The sequence below is a fragment of the Anguilla rostrata genome, chromosome 16 (genome assembly GCF_018555375.3).
Source record: "Anguilla rostrata isolate EN2019 chromosome 16, ASM1855537v3, whole genome shotgun sequence".
In the NCBI taxonomy this organism is placed as follows: domain Eukaryota; kingdom Metazoa; phylum Chordata; class Actinopteri; order Anguilliformes; family Anguillidae; genus Anguilla; species Anguilla rostrata.
Window position 1 is genome coordinate 31,248,814 of NC_057948.1, and position 19,862 is coordinate 31,268,675.

The window sequence follows — 19,862 nt, forward strand, 5'->3', positions numbered from 1 at the left end:
TGTATCACAGTCAGAGTTGTCAGATTGAAAAACCAGTCATGTACAGTGTATTACCTCTGCCAACATTACTTTTTTTGGGATTCTAAGCCTCAGCCAACATGTTAAAGAGGACAGACTTAAACAGAAGTACGTGACAAGATGTGTGGGAAGATAAGGATGAACGAGGATGAACACCGGCTTCATCCAAGTATTTCTTAAGCCACGCTGGCTCTCTCAATTTTTAGCTTTTTTCTCTTTCATTGTACAATATCAAAATATCACTATAAATCATCCTTTTCTGCGGTTTGACGGAAAAACCGTGCCACGCACTTCTTCATCGTTGCCAGCTAGCCCTTCCAGGTTGTGTGTCCGTGGCTGGAACAGTATGCTCATTCCCTGATAAATTGCTTCCCTGCATTGTCGAAGTAACAATGTCTTCTGGGACCACACAGTTTCAGCATTAAATTAGAGCAAAATTACATTTTCTGCCCAAACAATGGGTACATGCGGACTGCACCGAGAATAGAAGTAAGGAATGGAAGCAGCGACTTTCATTCTCAGTAAAGGGTGGACAGTTCATAAATTTTTAATATTTATTTCGCTTTGCCGATGCTGATTTACAGTCTGACCCTTTTGAGAATGACGCTATTCCGTCATTTCCCGACATGCAGTGAATATAACCATGTTCTTGTGCATCCGTGGTGTGTGTGTGATTGTGTGAGTGTGCATGTCTGTGTATGTGTGTGCTCATACACAGACGTGTGTGTGTGTTTGTATGTGTGCATGTGTGTGTGTTTGTGTTTGTGTGCATGCGTGTGTGCGTGTGTGTGTGTGTGTGTTTGTGTGCGTGTGTGCATGCTTGCGTGTGTGTGCTTTCGTGCTTGCGCGTGTGTGCGGAGAAGGTGAGAACCAATGCTTGATATATTTGACTGAAGCAAAAGCACCTCGCTGTCCCGTTTGTGTAACCATGTATTGACAGAGACAGTTGAGGAATGGGGTCTGCAGATTTGGGGTGGGACAGGAGGAAAAGGGGGCTGGCAGGACTGGTAAAGGTCAGGGTGAAATGGCACTTGACTCCTTGCAGAGCTCCCTAGGTGATATCCAATAACTGCTCCCACCTTCCTCCTGTGGGACACAGGGTCATTAGCTCAATTTGGGGTGACAGCAGCTTGTTTTGTCAGGTCCTAGCTGGACTTTGAAAGGTGTGCCGGTTGGCGAGGCGACGGGGGACATCCTTTACCTTAGCGACGGGAGGGCGTGGAAACGCCAGCGGACCTGACAGCTGTGGTATAAATTTAGTGTTTCTGAAGGCCCGGCCCGAGCCGCTTTGAAGGAATGTGCAGCCTTTCCTTTGACGGTGCGATTTCCTGCCCTCCGCTTGAAGAGCTGTCTGGGGCCGGGTGCTGGAGAAACTCCACATCAATTACCCCTAAGGAAGCCCGGCGAGAGGCTGGCCGTTTGGCAGGAGAAACGCTTATTGTTGGGTCAGAGAAGGAGCCCAGCCAAAGGAAAACCCCTTTTTTTTAAAAAAAAAACATCCCATATAGTTGTGTTATTTATTTTTTAGGTTGTCTAAAGAACCTCCTGATTAGAACAATGGTGGGATCTCGATGCCCATTTCTCATTCCCTTTGACCAGGTTTGCGTTATCCTTGAACCAGTACCTTCAACCTTACTGCTGCTGGGCTCAGTCCTTGGGTTTGTGCGATTTATTCTCTTGTTTCATGCCTCTAGACTGTTCAAAGAGGGGGCCAAAGTCCGTGCGTGAGAAGCACTGAGCCATTCCAAAGCCACTACAGGAAACTTCTGAGAACCGCTCGGTAAATAGCTGGCATGTCGTGACATCACGAGTTTGGGTCCTTTATCATTCCTGGCTTGGCTCGCGCACTTTCCGCGAACCGACGCTGTGTTCTTTTTCGTCGAGACGTCAAGTAATTAAAACCTGCGAGAGGTGAGCCGCGAGAACAAACTCGAATAATTGCCTCATTTTCCCAATATGAAATATACATGAGATTCATTAGATTGTGAATTTTACAGGTTATGCCTAATCTGCAGACAGATGGCTCCTAATTGCGTCGGAGAGGCGCTGGGTTGCGTGGCGTGTTCGCTTTTGTAGCAGCCAGGCGACGTGCGGCGCCCGCTCGGGGTGAAGCGTTTCCCCGGCGACGCTCGTTTTTCGACGTCGGGCGGGCGGAGTGCGCGGGAGCCGACTTTTGTCGGCGTGTTTTTCGCGACACGCCCCTTCCTGACATTTGCTGAGGGGAGAAAAAAAAAAAGGGCGCTTTTTCCCCCAAATTCGCGGACAGATTGCCGCGCGATTACAGTACATTTGCGCCCGATCATCCGGAAAATGTGTTTTTGCGGCCATTTTGTCCCGTTGCCGGTGAGGGTAATGTGGGAAGGAGCGCAGGCTTCGCTGACTTTCTTATAAAAATTTAGTAGGTAGTAGACGCGTTGGATTGGTGGGTGTTTTTATAGAAATAGTCGAGCGGCAGAGATTTTATTCCTCGGGTACCTGTTAAGAGGCTGGAGAATGAAAAGAGGGAGGGGTTTGCCGTAAAGGTAACTCCCCATGGCGAGAGTGGTCTACTGGTGCCACAGTGAGTGCTATTTTACCAAAGAGGATAGGTAGCAGGGTCATAAAGAGTTTAGGGGACGGGAAGGCTGCAGATTGCCGTCTCTTCGGCTGTATTGTTGCTTAAGCGCGGTACTTAACCTAGCGTGCCTCAGGAAACGTTGAGCGGTACACTTGGATAAGGCACAATATGCGGAGTGTGTAAGAGGCTCTGGATAAGGCTGTCCCAGCCCACGCTGAACTTCTGCTGGAACGTTCTCCGTAGAGCACGTGAGAAGGCCGTGTCCTGTTCTGGGCAGGCAGGCTTTTCATCTGTCGAAACTCTGCGCCCCTTCCCCATCCCTGGATTGTCTCATAATGAGAATAGTTGAAAATGGCTGAAGCCTGTGTGGTACAATAAGTGTCCAGATACAGGTCCGGAATGGTAATGAACTGTGTTAGTGAGAAAGGAAGCCAATGCAAGTACATTTGGGTACCAGAGGGATCAGTCAGTGATGCTGACATTAGACCTACAGAGAATTAGGCCCCAGCTGCGTTTTAGTAGTCCCTTCATTGGGATGTATTTTTTTTAGATATTCTCTACTACTCCTGTGTCCTCTGGACCTGGTCATCTGTTTTGGTCAGTTTGGTCTGTTATTTCAGTCTGGGCTGCCTTCTTGACAGCCATGCAAATCGTCGAATAACGAGATGACGGCGAGCTGTCAGTGCCGTGATTGGAGGGGAGGCTAGGGAGGTGGGGGCGGGGGCAGGGGAGGTGGGGGGGAGGGGGGGGGATGGTGTAACTGGGTATTTTGAACTTAACTTATTTCTGCTTTTAAAATCATCCACATGCTCACCCATTCTCTGAATGACCGAACTACATGTACGTGTGCTCTAATGAAGATGCATTTTCTTCGTGTGATATAAGATGCATCGTTATGATATCTGGGATTTTTGCTGTTTTGACAATGCGCAGAAGTACTGTTATTAAGGAATTTACATTTGAACCTCATACACAGACGAACGGTACTTCCTTTGGCATGTCATGTTATACCCTACGCTCTGTGAGTGAACATAGTGGTGAGCTTACCCGCTCTGCATAACTTGGGGTAGAGGTATCATGTTGAGGCATTAACATAGCACCATTGAAATTGTATGTGCTGGTCAGAGTGTACCATGTACATTTTTTGCCAGAACATGAAATGGCTGCTTTCGCTGTGTTATGAAAAACCCGCTAGAACATTCCAGAATTTCCCATTCCCGCAAATGTCAAAGCACGGTGTGGTTAGGGTGTAAAATTGCAGCACTGTTTAAAAGCCGTGCGTACGTTGTGTGTTAGGAATGTTACTCAAGTTGTGAGAGTGGTTTAAAAAAAATGCTTCATGCTCACACGCGTACGCAAGTTATGCTGTACGTCGCATGACCGAAAAACACAGTTTTATTGAAAGCTTAACGTTGGTAGTTGAGCACTTTCTCCGATTAGCTTTGTATCGTAATGACAGAGGAAGCTGAGAGACACATTCCTCTCCCTATTGTGTGAAATCTGGGGGAGCAGGGTGAATGGTACTGCACTGCCCCTCCTCACCTCTCACCCCCCCTCCCCACCCAGCCTCAGAGTCTCTTTTTTTTCCCCCCTCATGCTGCTATTCTTCTGCCCCCAGTTCATTAGCATGTGAAGCTTAAAGACCCTGTGTGAGGATCCCTGGGCTGCTCACTTTGTCTGGTCCGATGGGGCCTCAGTGTGGAGCCCAGCGGAGGGTCATCTCCCCTCCTGCTCCGGGCCCAGTGTGGGCAGAGGGGCCTCAGTGTGGAGCCCAGCGGAGGGTCATCTTCCCTCCTGCTCCAGGCCCAGAGCGGGCAGAGGGGCAGAGGTGCTATTTCAGCTTGATGTGCGCTGAGCAGAGATGCTTTCTCACTGAATTTCAGCGTGATGTGCGCTGAGCAGAGATGCTTTCCCCTCCAGCGGAACGACAGCTGATCGCAGTCAAAGTGGTCTTATTTTCTTCCATGAGGACATGAGGAAGTGCGTGGACAATGTGATCTCTTGAAGAAAAAAAAAATATTATCAACACTTACTATTAGTGTCGGGCCGTACACCGACGCCTGTGCAATGAGAGCAGAGAATGGCATCCTGGGACTGGAAGTGCAGGTTCGAAATTACGCGTTATGCAACCAGCCCTACTTTACTTATCAGATGGCCGGCTGTCAGTTCTTGCTGCTCATCCAGAGTCTCAGTTTACTCATTGGTGACTGTTGTCCCCGTCCTTTGCAGGTCAAAACCTTGGCTAAGCTACATGAGTGGTGACTATTTCCTGATATTAGCTACATTTTTAAGCATTTATTATGTTTTCACATTGGCCTTGTCATTACAGAAATAAAGTTCCACACAAATCACAGAGTATTACTATTTAACTTTAATTACTGTTTGCTGTGAGCCTCAATCCATCTTCAGCTTCACTGCTTTGATGAAGCTCCCCATATAAAGTAATGTAGATCAGTATAACCTGCAGCTGACATAGATCTATGTGACTTTTACTTTATTTTTGCATTTTGCTCAATCAGTGTGTGTATAGTAATCCGTGGCTTGGTTTGGTCAGTTGTAATAAAAGACAGGTCAGGGCTGAAAAGTATAGCCATGGCTATTTTTGTATTGGTCTTATCATGTACAATCTTTTCATTGGCCCGGTAATTGCAGTGAGTAAAACGTCACATTTGTTGCTAAATCGTGTTTTTCGATCCTGCAGCTATGGCCAGTTTCTTGTGTTTTCTGCAGCCTCCATGTTAGGTCACGTAAGGCTACTTTCTGTGTCTGTGGCGGGGGGGTTAAATGTAACGTTCCCTCTGTCTGGGTGGTAACAGGATCGCAGGCCGATTAATTACCTCTCTCTCTTAGCGCCCCCCCCCCCCCATCCTCCCCCGTGCCCCCCCTCCCCCTCCCCCACCTCCTCTTTAATTGTCAGTGTTTACCCTGAGAGCGTCGGCGCGCTGGACGCCAGCCCCTTCTGTGCGTTGTAGAGTTTTAATTAACGTGGAGCTGACACCTCTCTCCCTCTCTCATCTTTCACCTGCGAGCACCTGGGAGCCCCGACACGGACTCCGCACGCCACTGATTAAAGCAGACCCTCATTTACGGGACCCCGCTGCCAACAAAGTGCCACTAATGGCATTATCCCTGTGCCTGAGAGGGGCGGGGGGGGGGGCGGGGGCGCTAAAGAACATAACCCTAAAGAGCCCCCGAAAACCAGGGAGAGAAAAGAGAGGGGGGGGGAAACTTTTCTTAATCTCTGACACCAGAGCCTAATCTCACTGAGATTTTTATCAGGGCCGCACCCGCAATCTGAAAGCATATCTTCGTAGGCCTGGGTCAGAAGTTTATTCTTATTTTTATTTTGTTTTTGGTGCTAAGGCTTTTTTCCCCCTCAAGCCCCCCGTCCCTTTGTTTACATGGACCGTAAAACCCAGGGTGCAGCCCGGCTCTTTGTAGATGCGCTAATCCTCTTAGGGATCTGTCACAGCTCTGTTGGGTCGCTCCCGCTCGAGCCCTCTTCGGTGACCTCCGTCGTTTTATTTACCCGCCTGCTTTCTTATCGCTCCGCGGAAGAATGCGGCCTGGCTACCGCACTCCATTGTGATGACAGGTTCCCAAATACCCAGGAAGAAGGTATCACCACTGCCCCCCTCCCCCCCCTCCCCAGATAAGTCTCATATGCAGGAAAGAGACGGACATTCTTTGAATAGTTGAATTTCCTCTTTGACAATGTGAAGTATTAGTGTTAGTATCAGTCTTTGGGTAGTGTCGAGGTGGCATAGAGGAATGACCTAAAGCAATAATTGAGTCATTATTTCTGTTTTGGTGGGTTTTTGCCAGACATAATATTGCAGTAAGTTTCATTTTTAATTGCTCAATCAATCCATTTTGTTGTAATTTGGGCATTCTCTTTGGTGGAGTTGGCTGTGTAGACACTGGCTGCCGTGGAGGAATCTGTCTCTATGCTAACACTGACAGCTGTGTGTCCTACAGCCAGTTGACACCTCAGGCCTCATGTCCAGTTTATTATATCTCACTTACTGTACAACGTGTTGGTGGGCCCCATAGAGATGATGCCAGCTACACCACACTACATTTTTTGTACTGTAATTCGTCCGTATCGAACGTTTTACACGTTACATATTCTACGCATTTAAGAAAAAAAGGACGGTTTAAAGTTTAACGCTCAGGCTAGGTCACTTTTCTTCTGCTCCCTGCTGAACTTTTACAGTCTTCTTTATTAGGCAGCTCAGCGAGGAAAATTTCACTGCAGGGTTTTTATTGATTTATGTCAATAGCTATTAGCCTGGCCTTGGCTCCTCTCTCTAATAGGACCATGCGCTAGGCGAGAGGGCATTAAAAGACCCCGGGATATTAATTTGGGGATTAATTAGGAAAGTTTGTTTCTTGTAAAGTGACAGCTCTTCTTTAAATGGGGTTGTAAACTTTTATTGGACCATACAGCTGACCTGGAAATTTGTGTTGGAGCAGACCTGGCTCTACATTATGGCTCATGACTGTTGTTAATTTTATATCTGTCCAGTAAAAAGCAACGGGGGCTACATATGTGTCAAACTGCCCCCCCCCCCCAACCCCAAACCACCCCCCCCCCCTTATTCCTGACCCGGTCTGACGAAGGCTTCCCAAACTGAAGACCTGCCATTCCTTCACCAACATTCAGGGTTGGCCGTGCCACAGTCACTCAACACCCAGAAGCCTTTGCAGCTCACGATGAGCGCAGGTGTGCAGTCAGGGTCATTGTGACGGAGCCTAGCGCTGGCTGTGGAGGTGGGGGTGGAGGTTGGGGGTGTGGGTGGAGGTAGAGGTGGAGGTGGGGGTATGGGTGGGGTTAGGGGTGGAGGTGGGGGCTGGCTGGGGCAGTACCCTGGGGGGGGTGCGGGGGGGGGGAGTGTTTGTGTGCTGCATGGAGCTGCCGGAGTATGTTGTGTTTATAGAAAAGTCATTGTAATGTAAAAAGGCAGTGAAGGAAGTGCACTGCAGGATCGTGATTACTGCCCTAGGGAGCAGTAACTGTGGAACTACTTAAAAGATAATGCCGGAGTGCTTTTGACTTCTGTTGCCTTGCTGAGGGGGAAAAAAAGAAAAGAAAAAAAGGAAAAAAAAAGTTAAAACAATATCGCTGATGTAAAGGAAATTGGACTGAATGGCACTGTTTACAGTTGCTGATGTTCGCACATAGGGAGCAGATTCCAAACGTAAACATCCACTTGTGCATGTAAATGCAGGAGCTATTAATACGGCCTTTCATCCTCCCTTCTGGTGCGTACTGCCTGCGAGGCTTTTCTCTGTCTGCTCCTCGTTCCGGTCGGAGCGCGCCGGGGTCTTTGAGTTTTCGCCCCTGTGAAGCCCTCTGTGCCCTGAGGGACCCCCCCCCCCCCAGTTCTGTGGGCCGTTTCCGCACCGTGGCTGAGAGACAGACTGAGGTGGCTCCTCATAATTACACCGCACCTTTTTATCACCGTTGAGCTGCGTCATTATACCACAAAATAGGGCTTCCTCCGCTTTAGAGGCCACCCAGGGCTGTTTTTGAATACGTCCATGAAGTTTACTTTATGCTCTCCATTTTGCAAAAGCGTGTCTAATCGGTGCACATCTAAATGGAATTTGAAGTCTGGAAAGAATGTGGTAGTTTTTTATTTAACTCCACAGAAAGTCAGGCTGACACACCCAACACAATGCCAGTCAATGGCTTCATAGAGCTGGTTTCTGAAGGCTTGACGCGTTCAACCAAACTGTTTACCTTTCAGAAGGGAGATTTGGTGTGATTCCCACTACAATAAAACACACCCTCCAAGCGAGGTGGCACACCTACAACATACCCCCCCCCGCTTCACTTCTCTTCTGTGGGTAACTGCGAAGCGGATTTCGCTGAGAGATGGGAGCGAAGCAGAAGTCTTGAGAAATGATCTCCGCGCGATGCGTTCGCGGAGAGCGTCGTCACACCGAGCAAAGCGAGCCCCTCTTCTCCTTCGCCGCCTCTCAGCCGACGGGCCCCCGCGTTTCAAACGGTGCCGTCGTTTCTGCGGACAGACGACCGTTTTCCCCGTCTGAGCTCTCCCTGCTTGTTTCGCGACAGCCTTCTCCTTCGGCGCGTGTGTGCTCGCGCTCTCGCTCCACCGGGAGGAGAACCTCCTTTCAGGTCAGCGCCGAGCACAGAGAGCGGCTCTGCTAGCGATGGACTACACTTCCCAGAAGCGGCAGGAATCGACGCGTCTTCCTCGTCGCGGCGGCGGGCGGGGGGTTGAGAGGTTAACGTGCCCGGCCGCTGTAGCGTGAAGCTCGGGCTTGATGTGCGGAGTTAATGTCCCTGCTTAGCGTGTGAAGAACAGAAACCCGCGCTTGTTCGTCAGTGGATTTCTGTGATTACGCATTGTATCTATTGAACCTCCTTGTCCAGAAAATCTAATTAGTGTTATTAATTTTGACAACGCGGGGGCCATTGTTTACCTTTGCAAACAGCAAAACAGTGTTGGCAGCTGGCAGACATGAAAAGGGAGCCATTTTTTATTTATTTTTTGCTCTTGTTTTATTCTAATTACTTGGCAGCGTTAACGTGTAACTTCAGTTTACATAGAGAACAATGGCGATAGAAGCTGTGTGGAGTAGTGGACTTTTTTTCTCAAATAGCTGACATTGAATCCATTGTACCTGAAAAAAGGTACACAGAAAAGGGGGGGGGGGGGAATCTGTTTTGTCCCAGGATTTGAAAAAGCCAGATTAGCCTGTGAGGGGGAGACCAGAGGAGAATTCTCGCAGAGCTTTAAGTGTTTTGTTTCTAATCCAAATTCACACCTACGGCGGTTTCGTGTTTCCGCCTCCTCGGGCCGTGGGGGTGTCCGGCTCTCCGCGTGCTGCTGTGTGTTTTGCGTTCGCCGTTAGCTTCCGACGCGCGAGGCCAGATGGAGGCTCAGTTTAGCGCACGAGGGAGCGGCGGCCTGGCGCGTGCCGCGTCCTCCCGCCGAACGGTCGCTTTTTCACGCCGGGGCTGCGGGCGAGGCGGGCGGGGCGGGCGAGGTGGGCAAGGCGGGCGAGGCGGGGGTTCCTCCGGATCTCCGCCCGCGGCCGGAAGCCGGAGGGTGTGACCTTGCGGCCCGACCGCGGTGAGCGCGTTCCCCCGGAACCTCGGCCTTGCCAAAAACGCCGCGTCGCGGCGCAGCTCCCATTAGCACGTCCCGTCTCTGCCAGGCCCCGCGGCGGCACGCTGGTCTCGGGTCAGTCCCGCCCCCGGACGCAGGACAGCCGGACTCTCACCCACCTCTCCGCCTGCGTGCGACGAGAGATGGTGTAGGTAACCAAGAGAACCGGTCACTCACCTCCCACTCGCCTCTCCACCTGTGCGCGCAATGAGAGATGGTGTAGGTAACCCAGGGAACCGGTCACTCACCTCCCACCCGCCTCTCCACCTGCACGCAATGAGAGATGGTGTAGGTAACCCAGGGAACCGGGCACCGCCAGCCTAGCGACCGTCTCGCCCTCTTGTCCCCGCTGTCATTCATGTTCATCTAACGGGAGCGGCGAACAGCGGCCTCCGTCATTGCTGAATTTATTGGGATGGCAGGTATGCCATCCCGCCAAGTTACGCCTTGGCGGGGGCATGCCCCATACCTATACAGCACCGAGAGTTTGGCACTTTTCAGGGTTCCCCACAGAAATAACCACAACAGCCACAGACACTCAGCCCTTAAAAACATTAAATTCTGTACATTCTGACCCCATTTCAACAGACAGAATTCATAAACAACTTCACATGTCCACACAATAAAGCCCCAAACTAAGGGGATTTTGCGTTTTCTCCTTCTTCTTCTTCTTCTTCTCATTCTTATTTTTCCTGCCGCCTATCCCACTAACAACATGTCTCCCCATTGGACATTTCACTGACACCAGCCAAATCTGCACCTACACGACCCAATCAAAAACGTGCATACACACGCAAAATACCCATACATTTTTACTCTGAAACATTTCCCGTTCAAACAGCTAGTCTGCCTGTAGCCTAGTGGGTAAGGTTACAGTCTTGGGAACATGGGGTCGTAGGTTCAAGCCCAGCTTGGAACACGTTTCTTTAACTTGCTTCGACCCTCACTAATAATTGTCTACTACTTCTAATTATTGCTTTTGCACCACATCTACCCGCCGTTCACCGTTCAGTTATTAACCGGCTACAATATTGCTAAGATATATGCATTATGACTTACCGTGTGTACGTTCAGTTATTGACCGGCTACAATATTGCTAAGCCATATGGATTCAACGGAAGCTCTTCTGTGCTTACTGGCTTGTGTTCTTCTTTAAAACCACCGGCAGGTTCGCTAATGATATTTCACGCATTGCATAGCTATGGCATTAGCTAACGAAGTCACGGACTGGTAAACCTCACTCACTCACGGCCACCCATATGCATTTCATGATGCAAATGTACTCCTTTTATTTAAAAGTTACACCAGTTCACCACTGTGCAATTTCTACTAACTATATTTCTTCACTTGGCTACTGTACAAAACCTTAATATCAGCAAACGCCACGTTTCTACATTCATGTTACCTCGCCCTGTTCCCTATCTAGCCACATACGCTACTAAAACAATTACTATTTATGTACATTCTGCAACTCCGCAGTTTGAACAGCTAGTCCGTCCGTGGCTTAGTGGGTACGGTTACAGGCTTGGGAACACTGGGTCGTATGTTCAAGCCCAGCTTGGAACACGTTTCTTTAACTTGCTTCGACCCTCACTAATAATTGTCTACTACTTCTTAATTATTGCTTTTGCACCACATCTACCCGCCGTTCACCATTCACTTATTAACCGGCTACAATATTGCTAAGATATATGCATTATGACTTACCGTCTGTACGTTCAGTTATTTACCGGCTACAATATTGCTAAGCCATATGGATTCAACGGAAGCTCTTCTGTGCTTACTGGCTTGAGTTCTTCTTTAAAACCACTGGCAGGTTCGCTAATGATATTTCACGCATTGCATAGCTATGGCATTAGCTAACGAAGTCACAGACTGGTAAACCTCACTCACTCACGGCCACCCATATGCATTTCATGACGCAAATGTATTCCTTTTATTTAAAAGTTACACCAGTTCACCATTGTGCCATTTCTACTAACTATATTTCTTCACTTGGCTACCGTACAAAACCTTAATATCAGCAAACGCCACGTTTCTACATTCATGTTACCTCGCCCTGTTCTCTATCTAGCCACATAGGCTACACACAATTACTACGTATGTACGTTCTGCAACTCCGCATTAAAACATTACATTTAAAATCATGATTCACTCATAAGTATAACTATTAGCACTGAACATGAGAAAAACACATTCGTGCAATAGATTACATTACATTACAGGCAAATAATGTGTGCAATGTTATTTAACCCTCCACTTCAACAACTAACGTTCAATACCGACTGTTACCATTTGATAAGGAATATAAGCTCGCTCATGGTCAGTCCATTTACTTCGCACTATACTCCGTGATCATGTCAACCTTCACCTACATGCCCATTCTGCTAAAAACATATTGTTTCAACTACGGAATTTCGTAATTTCATTTTAATTTCTCTCACACTGTTGTTATTCTCTCATATGCAAAGCCTGCTGGGACATATGCGTCTGCTCCTATTCTCCACTATCATGTTTTCCGGTTCTACTTTAGCAAAACAGCGAAGAGGATTCCTACTTGCAGATAAGCCTATCAAAATGCCTTATAAACCTTACAAACACTAAAAGTGCATCTCCACGAAATAACAGACAATGGAGCAGGACAGAAGGATAAACCTTACAAACACTAAAAGTGCATCTCCACGAAATAACAGACAATGGAGCAGGACCGAAGGCTACACAAGTTGCGACCTAGGGAGTTATAATTCTAAGGGCGTGTTGATTATTTTGTCAGTCAAGGCTCGTTGGATGGACGTCAAATCCGTGAGTACATACCATATTCCATCTGCGTTCCTGATGCGTTTACGCTTACGCCACTGCATCCTTTCTCACAGCCACTGTTTTCACATATATAGCAAACCGAAACTGCTGAACGGTACACGCTCATCAGACTGTACAGATTCACACAACGATAGCCATAATCCACAACTGTTTCTTGCAGGGTCGCATTTCTCACTCTCATAATAAAACGCTTTGCAAAAAGAACTGATATCTCATAAAAAACACGTTTTCAACGTACAAAAATGCCAAGTTACTAAAAAGTATTGATATCAAAATGACGCCAAGTTACGATACTACAAACAATATAGGCTATCTTGCCTCACCGAAATGACATAAGATGTATCTCAAAGCAATGCTACCCAATATTCCTCAGTTCTTTCAAGTCACTTGGCCCTGTGTTTTCTTATCTTACCATTTCACAATGTCATGCAAACTTTCTGTCAGATCAAAGAGACAAATATTTCGAATTGCCTCATGGAACACATTGAACATTGCACATTGAAATTAATGTATAAATTAATTAATGTACAGAACTGCTGCTGAGCAACGACAGGAAGCACATTTCTCCAGAAAACATGTTTATACTTGCTTCTGAACTGAATTTGAGTACATGTGCAAGTTATTGTATATTTGCTACGTACAATAAATACTGCATGTAAAACACATATTGTACATACATACATAGAGAACTTCTTTATCCGCATGGGGACATTTCCCTGGCAGCATCTTACATTCACATTCACGAACACACTTGTACCAATAAACATACTATCATTCACGCAACAGAAAGCCTGGGCAGCGAAATACATAGGCCTACATACCAATACAAATTGGACAAACACACACCTATTCAATCAATCTTGACTGTGAGAGAGCCATCCACACATATGTTTGGCCTGTTCATGTAGTGCATGCTTATACACAGGGCCAAGTGACTTGAAAGAACTGAGGAAATATTGGGTAGCATTGCTTTGAGATACATCTTATGTCATTTCGGTGAGGCAAGATAGCCTATATTGTTTGTAGTATCGTAACTTGGCGTCATTTTGATATCAATACTTTTTAGTAACTTGGCATTTTTGTACGTTGAAAACGTGTTTTTTATGAGATTTATTAAACAGAGGTGTCGGTTTGCTCTGCTTTGCTGCATGCATGCAGAACATAACGAGCGGATGGGAGACGCGGGGTATCGATGTAATCTGACATATTCTCTCCGGATCTTTCCCTCCCCCACATATTTTATGCATCGGGGGCATTAAAGGCAACGGCTGCACCTCACATGAAAAATGAATGAAGGGATTTGAGACACAGTAAGCATGTAGCCGGTCTGTCAAGGACACAGCATGCCGTTTTTTTTTGCACTTCAGAAGTCCCCTCCCGGTGGTCCTTGGGAATTGTAGTGTCTCTTATGCTGCGTGTGTCAGACAGTGGAAGCGCCGGAATTGGACCGGGCCTGCTCCAGCGGCGCGATCTGGGGAGAGATTGAGCCGGCCGGAGGTGGACCGGCGCGCGTGTAACAAGTCCGCGATAACAGAGGGATCTAACGGCTAACGGCTCGGCCGCTAACAACGCAGCCCGATAGATTTGTCCTTGTACTCATTTGTTTTTTTCTCCGCTCGGCCTTTAAAAGCCGGGGACGGGGAGTAAGTGGGATCACAGGGGGACAATTTTCCTTCTTGTTAAGCAGCGGCCTTCATTTGCCAGCTTAACTCAAGATTCTCCAGGCCTCTCCGCGGCCTTGGAGGACGCCGCCGCGACGCCTTCCGCCGATTCGCTGAGCGTGGAGATCGTTATCTGCTTTATTAGTTGTTATCCCCCCCCCCCCCCCTTGTTTATTGTATGAACTAATTCCTTGACTTATCTCCCCCCGCCCCCCACCCCCCCGATAAAGGCTATTCCCATTTCCAAAGATAAACGGGTTGTCTGAACCGCTCTGCGTTTCCTGCCTGACACGCCAAACCAGGAGGGACCCCGCCGTAATGCCTCTCCGGCTAACCGAAACAGCATGTGACATCGTCCTGAGATGTTAAAAGTCGCCACCCCCCCCACCCCCCTCCATTCCTCGCGAAAGACTGCGATACTCAAACTCAAACTCAAACCAGGGAGGGAGCGATATGACAGATTGCGTCAGGCGGCTCGCCCGGCCCAGAGGCCGGCTCTCTCTCTCTGCGTTTGAGCGTTTCATTTTCATTACGGTCGGCCTTGTCTTTCAGCGAAACGCCCGCAGAACAAACGCTGCCTTCAGCCCACTTTCGGCTTTTTAACGATACTAAACAGCCCCCCCCCCCAAACCCCCAACCCTTCTTTTCAAATCCTGGATATGATATTCAATATCCTTGTTTAAGACGGGGCTTTCTGATGAAGAGGTGACCTTGCGTATTGGTGCGTGGATCCCGCGATGTTACTCCATTACTGCTGATTTGAAATGGAAGATGTGGCATTTCCTGCGGGATCACCTTGTAATACGGGGGGGCGTGACTTTAGAATCTGCCACGCTCACCTCTGAAGCGCACGGCATTAAATATTTAAAGATGTTTGCGAAATAATGTCAGGAGCTAAGAAAAAGAGCACGACCTCCCCCCCCCCACAGCTGTCTGGGTTGGGGTTGGCGCTCTCTGGTTTTTACTAGCTCTGTGTTGTAAAAATGACTCTTCGGACCGTTTTGGTCGACGCTTGACGCTACGCGGTTAACTTGTGAGAAATATGGACCAGGGAGTCTTGACACGAGCCCCGGGTCGGGTCCGGACCCACAGCGGTGACACCAGATCCCGCCAGAGAGTCCGCCGCGTTCTTTTCATGTGCCGGAGCTGGGGGGGGCGGGGCGGGGGGGTCAGGGGGGGGGGGAGACGGGCTCTCTGAGGGAGAACCTGTGACTGGCCCGGGTCGTTTGTCTTCATCAATCAACCCGTGTTTGTTGACCAAGCAACATGATGTCACTATTAATTTCACGCCTCTCCTAATGGGGTCCCGGGGAGAGCCCTGCCCTCTCAGCGGGCGTTTCCTGTCCTGTTGCATTGTGGGACGCGACCGTTTCCTCAGAGGAGATCGGCTGGATGTTTCGTGGTTTTTACATTCCTGTCTCCTTTTTTTAATGCAGTGTTTGTGAAGTTCTCCCATTGTTCTCCTAGCTCAGAGAAATCCTGTCAGTGAGTCACAGAAGCTTTATCTGTAATATGAAGCCTTTGATTGCTCACATTTCCTTTCAGTGGAGTGTACTGAACTGAAGTGGCCTTTTGATCAAAACTCATAAGTCCTGCTGGTACAGATATTACTGTTCATATTAGCTTCATTTGATAGAATTATGTCGTTGTGGCGACAGGCTTATGACAATTTTGTGTCTTTTGAAAGAAATGTTTAAAGCTTGTACTGTATAAATATTGTGCCCTGTTATTGACAGTTTTTTTGTACTAATTGTACTTATTTTTTCTAATTGTCAAAAAGGTATTAACGGTATTAAAAAATTAAAAGTAGAGCAAATCACATGATGATGCATAAGACCAGTTCGTTTTCTTTTCTGACATCTTTTATTATCAACACAGTAAAAAAAATTTTTTTAAAAGTGTTTATCCCTCTGATTGCCTTACGCGGGGGAAAGTGGGCGGTTCTCGCCGACGATGACGCGTTCCCCCGCCTCGCTTTATGAGGCTCGGCTTAAGGCTGGTGCGGGTCACACAGAGCTCCGCCCCTCCATCCGCCAGCCTTTTGATCTGCGGGGCCGCTGTCCGCCGCTCGGCGTGCCTCGCCTTTAACGGCGCGTCTGGGGGTCAGGGAAGGGCACGGCCGCGGACCCCCCCCCCCCCCGCATGTTATACCCGCTCCTCTCTCGCAGATGTAACCCCCCCCCCTCCCCCCTCCCCCACCTCGTTTCTGTGGCCATTATTATTTTATAGTTTTGTTCTGCATTCCTGTGACTCTGACTGGGGCCTGCAGTAGACGTTTTGGCCTTTGGGGTTTATTGCTTGCATGTGTCGGTGCCCCTTCACCGCAGCGGGTTAGAGACGAAACATGGGGAAGGGGGGGGGGCTGTGGACGTGGGGAGGATGGCCAGGCCCCGTCTCCACCTTGAACTAATTGTGGGAACGACCCCGGTGCGTTACCGCGGCAAAGCCCCCACGCCACCGCCCCCCCCCCCTCGCCCCCCCACCAATAGGGGTTTCAATTTGTAGGAGCATAAACAGATACTAAACCCCGAGTAATGGCGTAGTGATTTATTAACGGGACTCAGATCAAATTATCACAGCGCCCCTACCCCCCCAACCCCCCACCCCCCCCCCAAACGCCATCAGACTCAACAATGGCCCCCTTGTGCCCCATGCCCCCTCCGCTTCTGAAGTGTTTCTGGTCACAGTTCACTTAGTTAGTGCGCAGACATGTGTACTTCTGTCTGTTTCCCTTCAGACCGTGACATTGAGGAATGGCCACGGGACAAAGATTCACGGCTAAAATCGGCACTTTAGCAACAACTCTACTAGACATAGTCTACTGTACAGAGTTCATTAACAGAATTGTGTTGTTGTATGGCTTGTGTTCCCCTGGGGTAAGGGTATAGTTCATAATTATTTGGAAGTAAGCATTATGATACTGGTGTAATTGAAGATAATATTTAGGACATACACAGAGTTGTGGTAAAATTATTTCTGCCAATAAAATCGGTATGAATTCAAATCGGCTACAATCAAGTTCAGCTGTGCTGAAACTTCTCAGATTAGTATAGGCCCGACATAATTCACTTTGGCCTGAAGTCTTGCAATATTGGGTTAGTGGATTTGCACAAAGCATGTCCGGAGTTGTCTTAAAAGAGCCTTTTCTTGGAAAGATAAATTTTCTGGTGTTTTTTTTTTCTTCTTTTTTTTTCTGTCGGATTACCACAGAATGCCTTTCTGTTCGTTTTCCGCAGAAGTCCAAGTGCACGGTTAATGTACCTCTCAGAGATAAAGGCAAAAATGTGCGGCGTGATGATGTCATCCCACTGAGCCTGCGAGCCTTGGGAGAGTTTGGGGGGAGGGAGGGGGGAGGGGGGGGGGGTGGGAAGAAAGGCACACCAAAAGATCGCGAAGGTGATCCCTTGAGCTGTTTGCGAAATCAATTTCACGTCGTCCGACCCGTTTGGTCCGACCGCGGCCCCCTAATCGCCCCGGCTCCTGCGCAGGATCACGGCGATGAAGTCGGACGTTTGCTCTCCCCCCCAGCCCCCCTTACCCCCCCGGTCCAGGGCCCTTCACTAGCACATCGTTACATCGCCGCGCCGCTTACAACCCTGCCGAGACCCATCCGTCATCATCTGCGGGCCGATCTGTCTCCGAGAACCTGCGCTTTGATCAGGCCGTGTTTCATACCTTACATCTGTTCTGCGTTTAACCCTCCTGTAATGCTGCTCCTCAAATCCACTACACGCTTTAACAAAGGATCGGTTTTATTGGGAATTTTGTACCAGATGTAAATTCAGCATCCTCTTCATTCATCACGGCTGGGTAATGGATGGTCCCCACCTCGTCTCGTGTTTGAGGATAGTAATTCCCTCGTCTCTGCGTTGTGTTTCCTGTCTCTGCTCTCCTCCGTCTTCTCGTGCGGTTACGTCCTCTCCAATCCCGTCCCCTCCTGTCGGATCCTCTCCTCCCCCTGCTGTCTGATCCTGTTCCCGCTGTCCAATCCTCTCCCTCCTTTCGGATCTTTCTCTCTCTTCCTCTCGTCCCCCCCCCCTCCTGCGTGATCCTCTTCCCCCTGACCCGTCGTTTACTTCCTGTCCGATCATTTACGGATTGCCGAATGACGAGCTGTCTGGCGACGCCTGTCCTCCTCATGCATCCTTATGATTCTGAACTTCCTGCCTGATCCTGTACTTCCTGTCCGATCGTTTACGGATTGACGAATGACGAGTCTGTGCAGGCCGAACGGCCTGTTCTCCTCCTAATACATCTTTATGATTCTGCACTTCCTGCCTGATCCTGTACTTCCTGTCCCGTCCCGTCCCCAGTCCCTGTTCCAGCGGCTGCAGCTGGACCCGCTGGAGCGCGAGTGGCTACGCTTGGCGGCGGTGGGGGACGCGGCCGCCCTGCGCCAACTCCTCAGCCAGGACCCAACCCTCGCCTCCAAAAAGGTAATCAGGCCTAATCAGAAGTGAAATGCGTTTTCGTAAGGAAGTAGCTGGAAAATTTCACAATCTGCATTCTTAGACCGAGCTGATTAGGGAAACATTATCCCGCTTTTGCAGTCACTTCCAATCTGGCTTTAATCTGTCATTTGAATCGCCTAATTGTTTAGTAAATGACCCGGTGATGCAGTTTTGCAAAAGAATAAATTGTGTGCCGTGGAATTTTTCTCTACTTCTGTGTAGTACACTGTGTGTGTGTGTGTGTATGTGTGTGTGTGTGTGTTGGCGTGCATGTGTGTGCGTTTGTGTGCTTGCGTGCATGTGCTTGTGTGTCTGTGTGTGTGTGCACGTGTGTGTCTGTGTGTGCGTGCACATGTGTTTTTGTGTGTGTGTGTGCAGAGATGTGAATACCGTAGTCTGCAATGGTTATCCCATCGATATTGTGTTCTCCTTCTGGAAGTGTAGGTCATGCTTTTTGGAAGGACTCACTTACAGCAAGAGACTAAGCAGCTTTCCTACTCCATCTACACACTGTCATTATTGCACAGTTGAAATTGAATAGGCTATTGTGAACTTATGTGCCTTGATTATTTCTGTGACCAATGCTATAACTGCATGTTACCTGCAGTATTAAAGTGTTAAAACTTTAGGGAAAATCTCACAAAATGTTAAGTAGTTGGAATTTACAATTATGGTGCCTTCTGTATGTAATAGATTTCAGCTGCAGTAATGGGTTCATTATGAATAGTTTCTTAAGGGACAGGACAGGGTTTGGACTACTTGCAGTGAGCTGCACTGCTTGGTTCGCTTCTCTGGGATGTGGTTGCCAAGCCATGGATGAACCGACATATGAAGTCATCTTCAAGCTGTTAAAAACAGAAATTCCAACGTGCTCATGCAGACAGACATGAAGTTGATAATGACTTCATAATGACCTCAAGAGAAAAGTAACAGTTCAAGTGGAATGATTTGATTAAATTATTGGCTAGTCGTTACGTTAAAGCTGGCTAAATAGTGTGCGGCAGGTGTGAAGGAAGAAAGTGTTTTTGCGGACCGCACCGTAAACTTTCGCTGAAACAAAGCCCTTTGTGTTTGGTTTGTGTTGAGGTGGAGAGTGCTGTATCTCTAGCTGTCTCTCTGAGCTCTGTTTACAAGCATACATGTGTCCTGCACCTGTCCCGTCCTGCTGGGAGGGGGGCCATGGGACCCTTAGTGCACAGCGGTGGCCTGGCCG

The 19,862-nt window shown here is 48.5% G+C and overlaps 1 protein-coding gene across 1 annotated transcript in view; it reads left to right on the plus strand.

The window, feature by feature from the left end:
• LOC135241711 (ankyrin repeat domain-containing protein SOWAHC) overlaps positions 1-19,862 on the plus strand; it is a 144,124-nt gene that overhangs the window by 63,922 nt on the left and 60,340 nt on the right. The window contains exon 6 of the mRNA XM_064312315.1: positions 18,512-18,634. Within this exon, the coding sequence (XP_064168385.1) occupies positions 18,512-18,634 (123 nt within the window). The remainder of the gene's footprint in view (positions 1-18,511; positions 18,635-19,862) is intronic.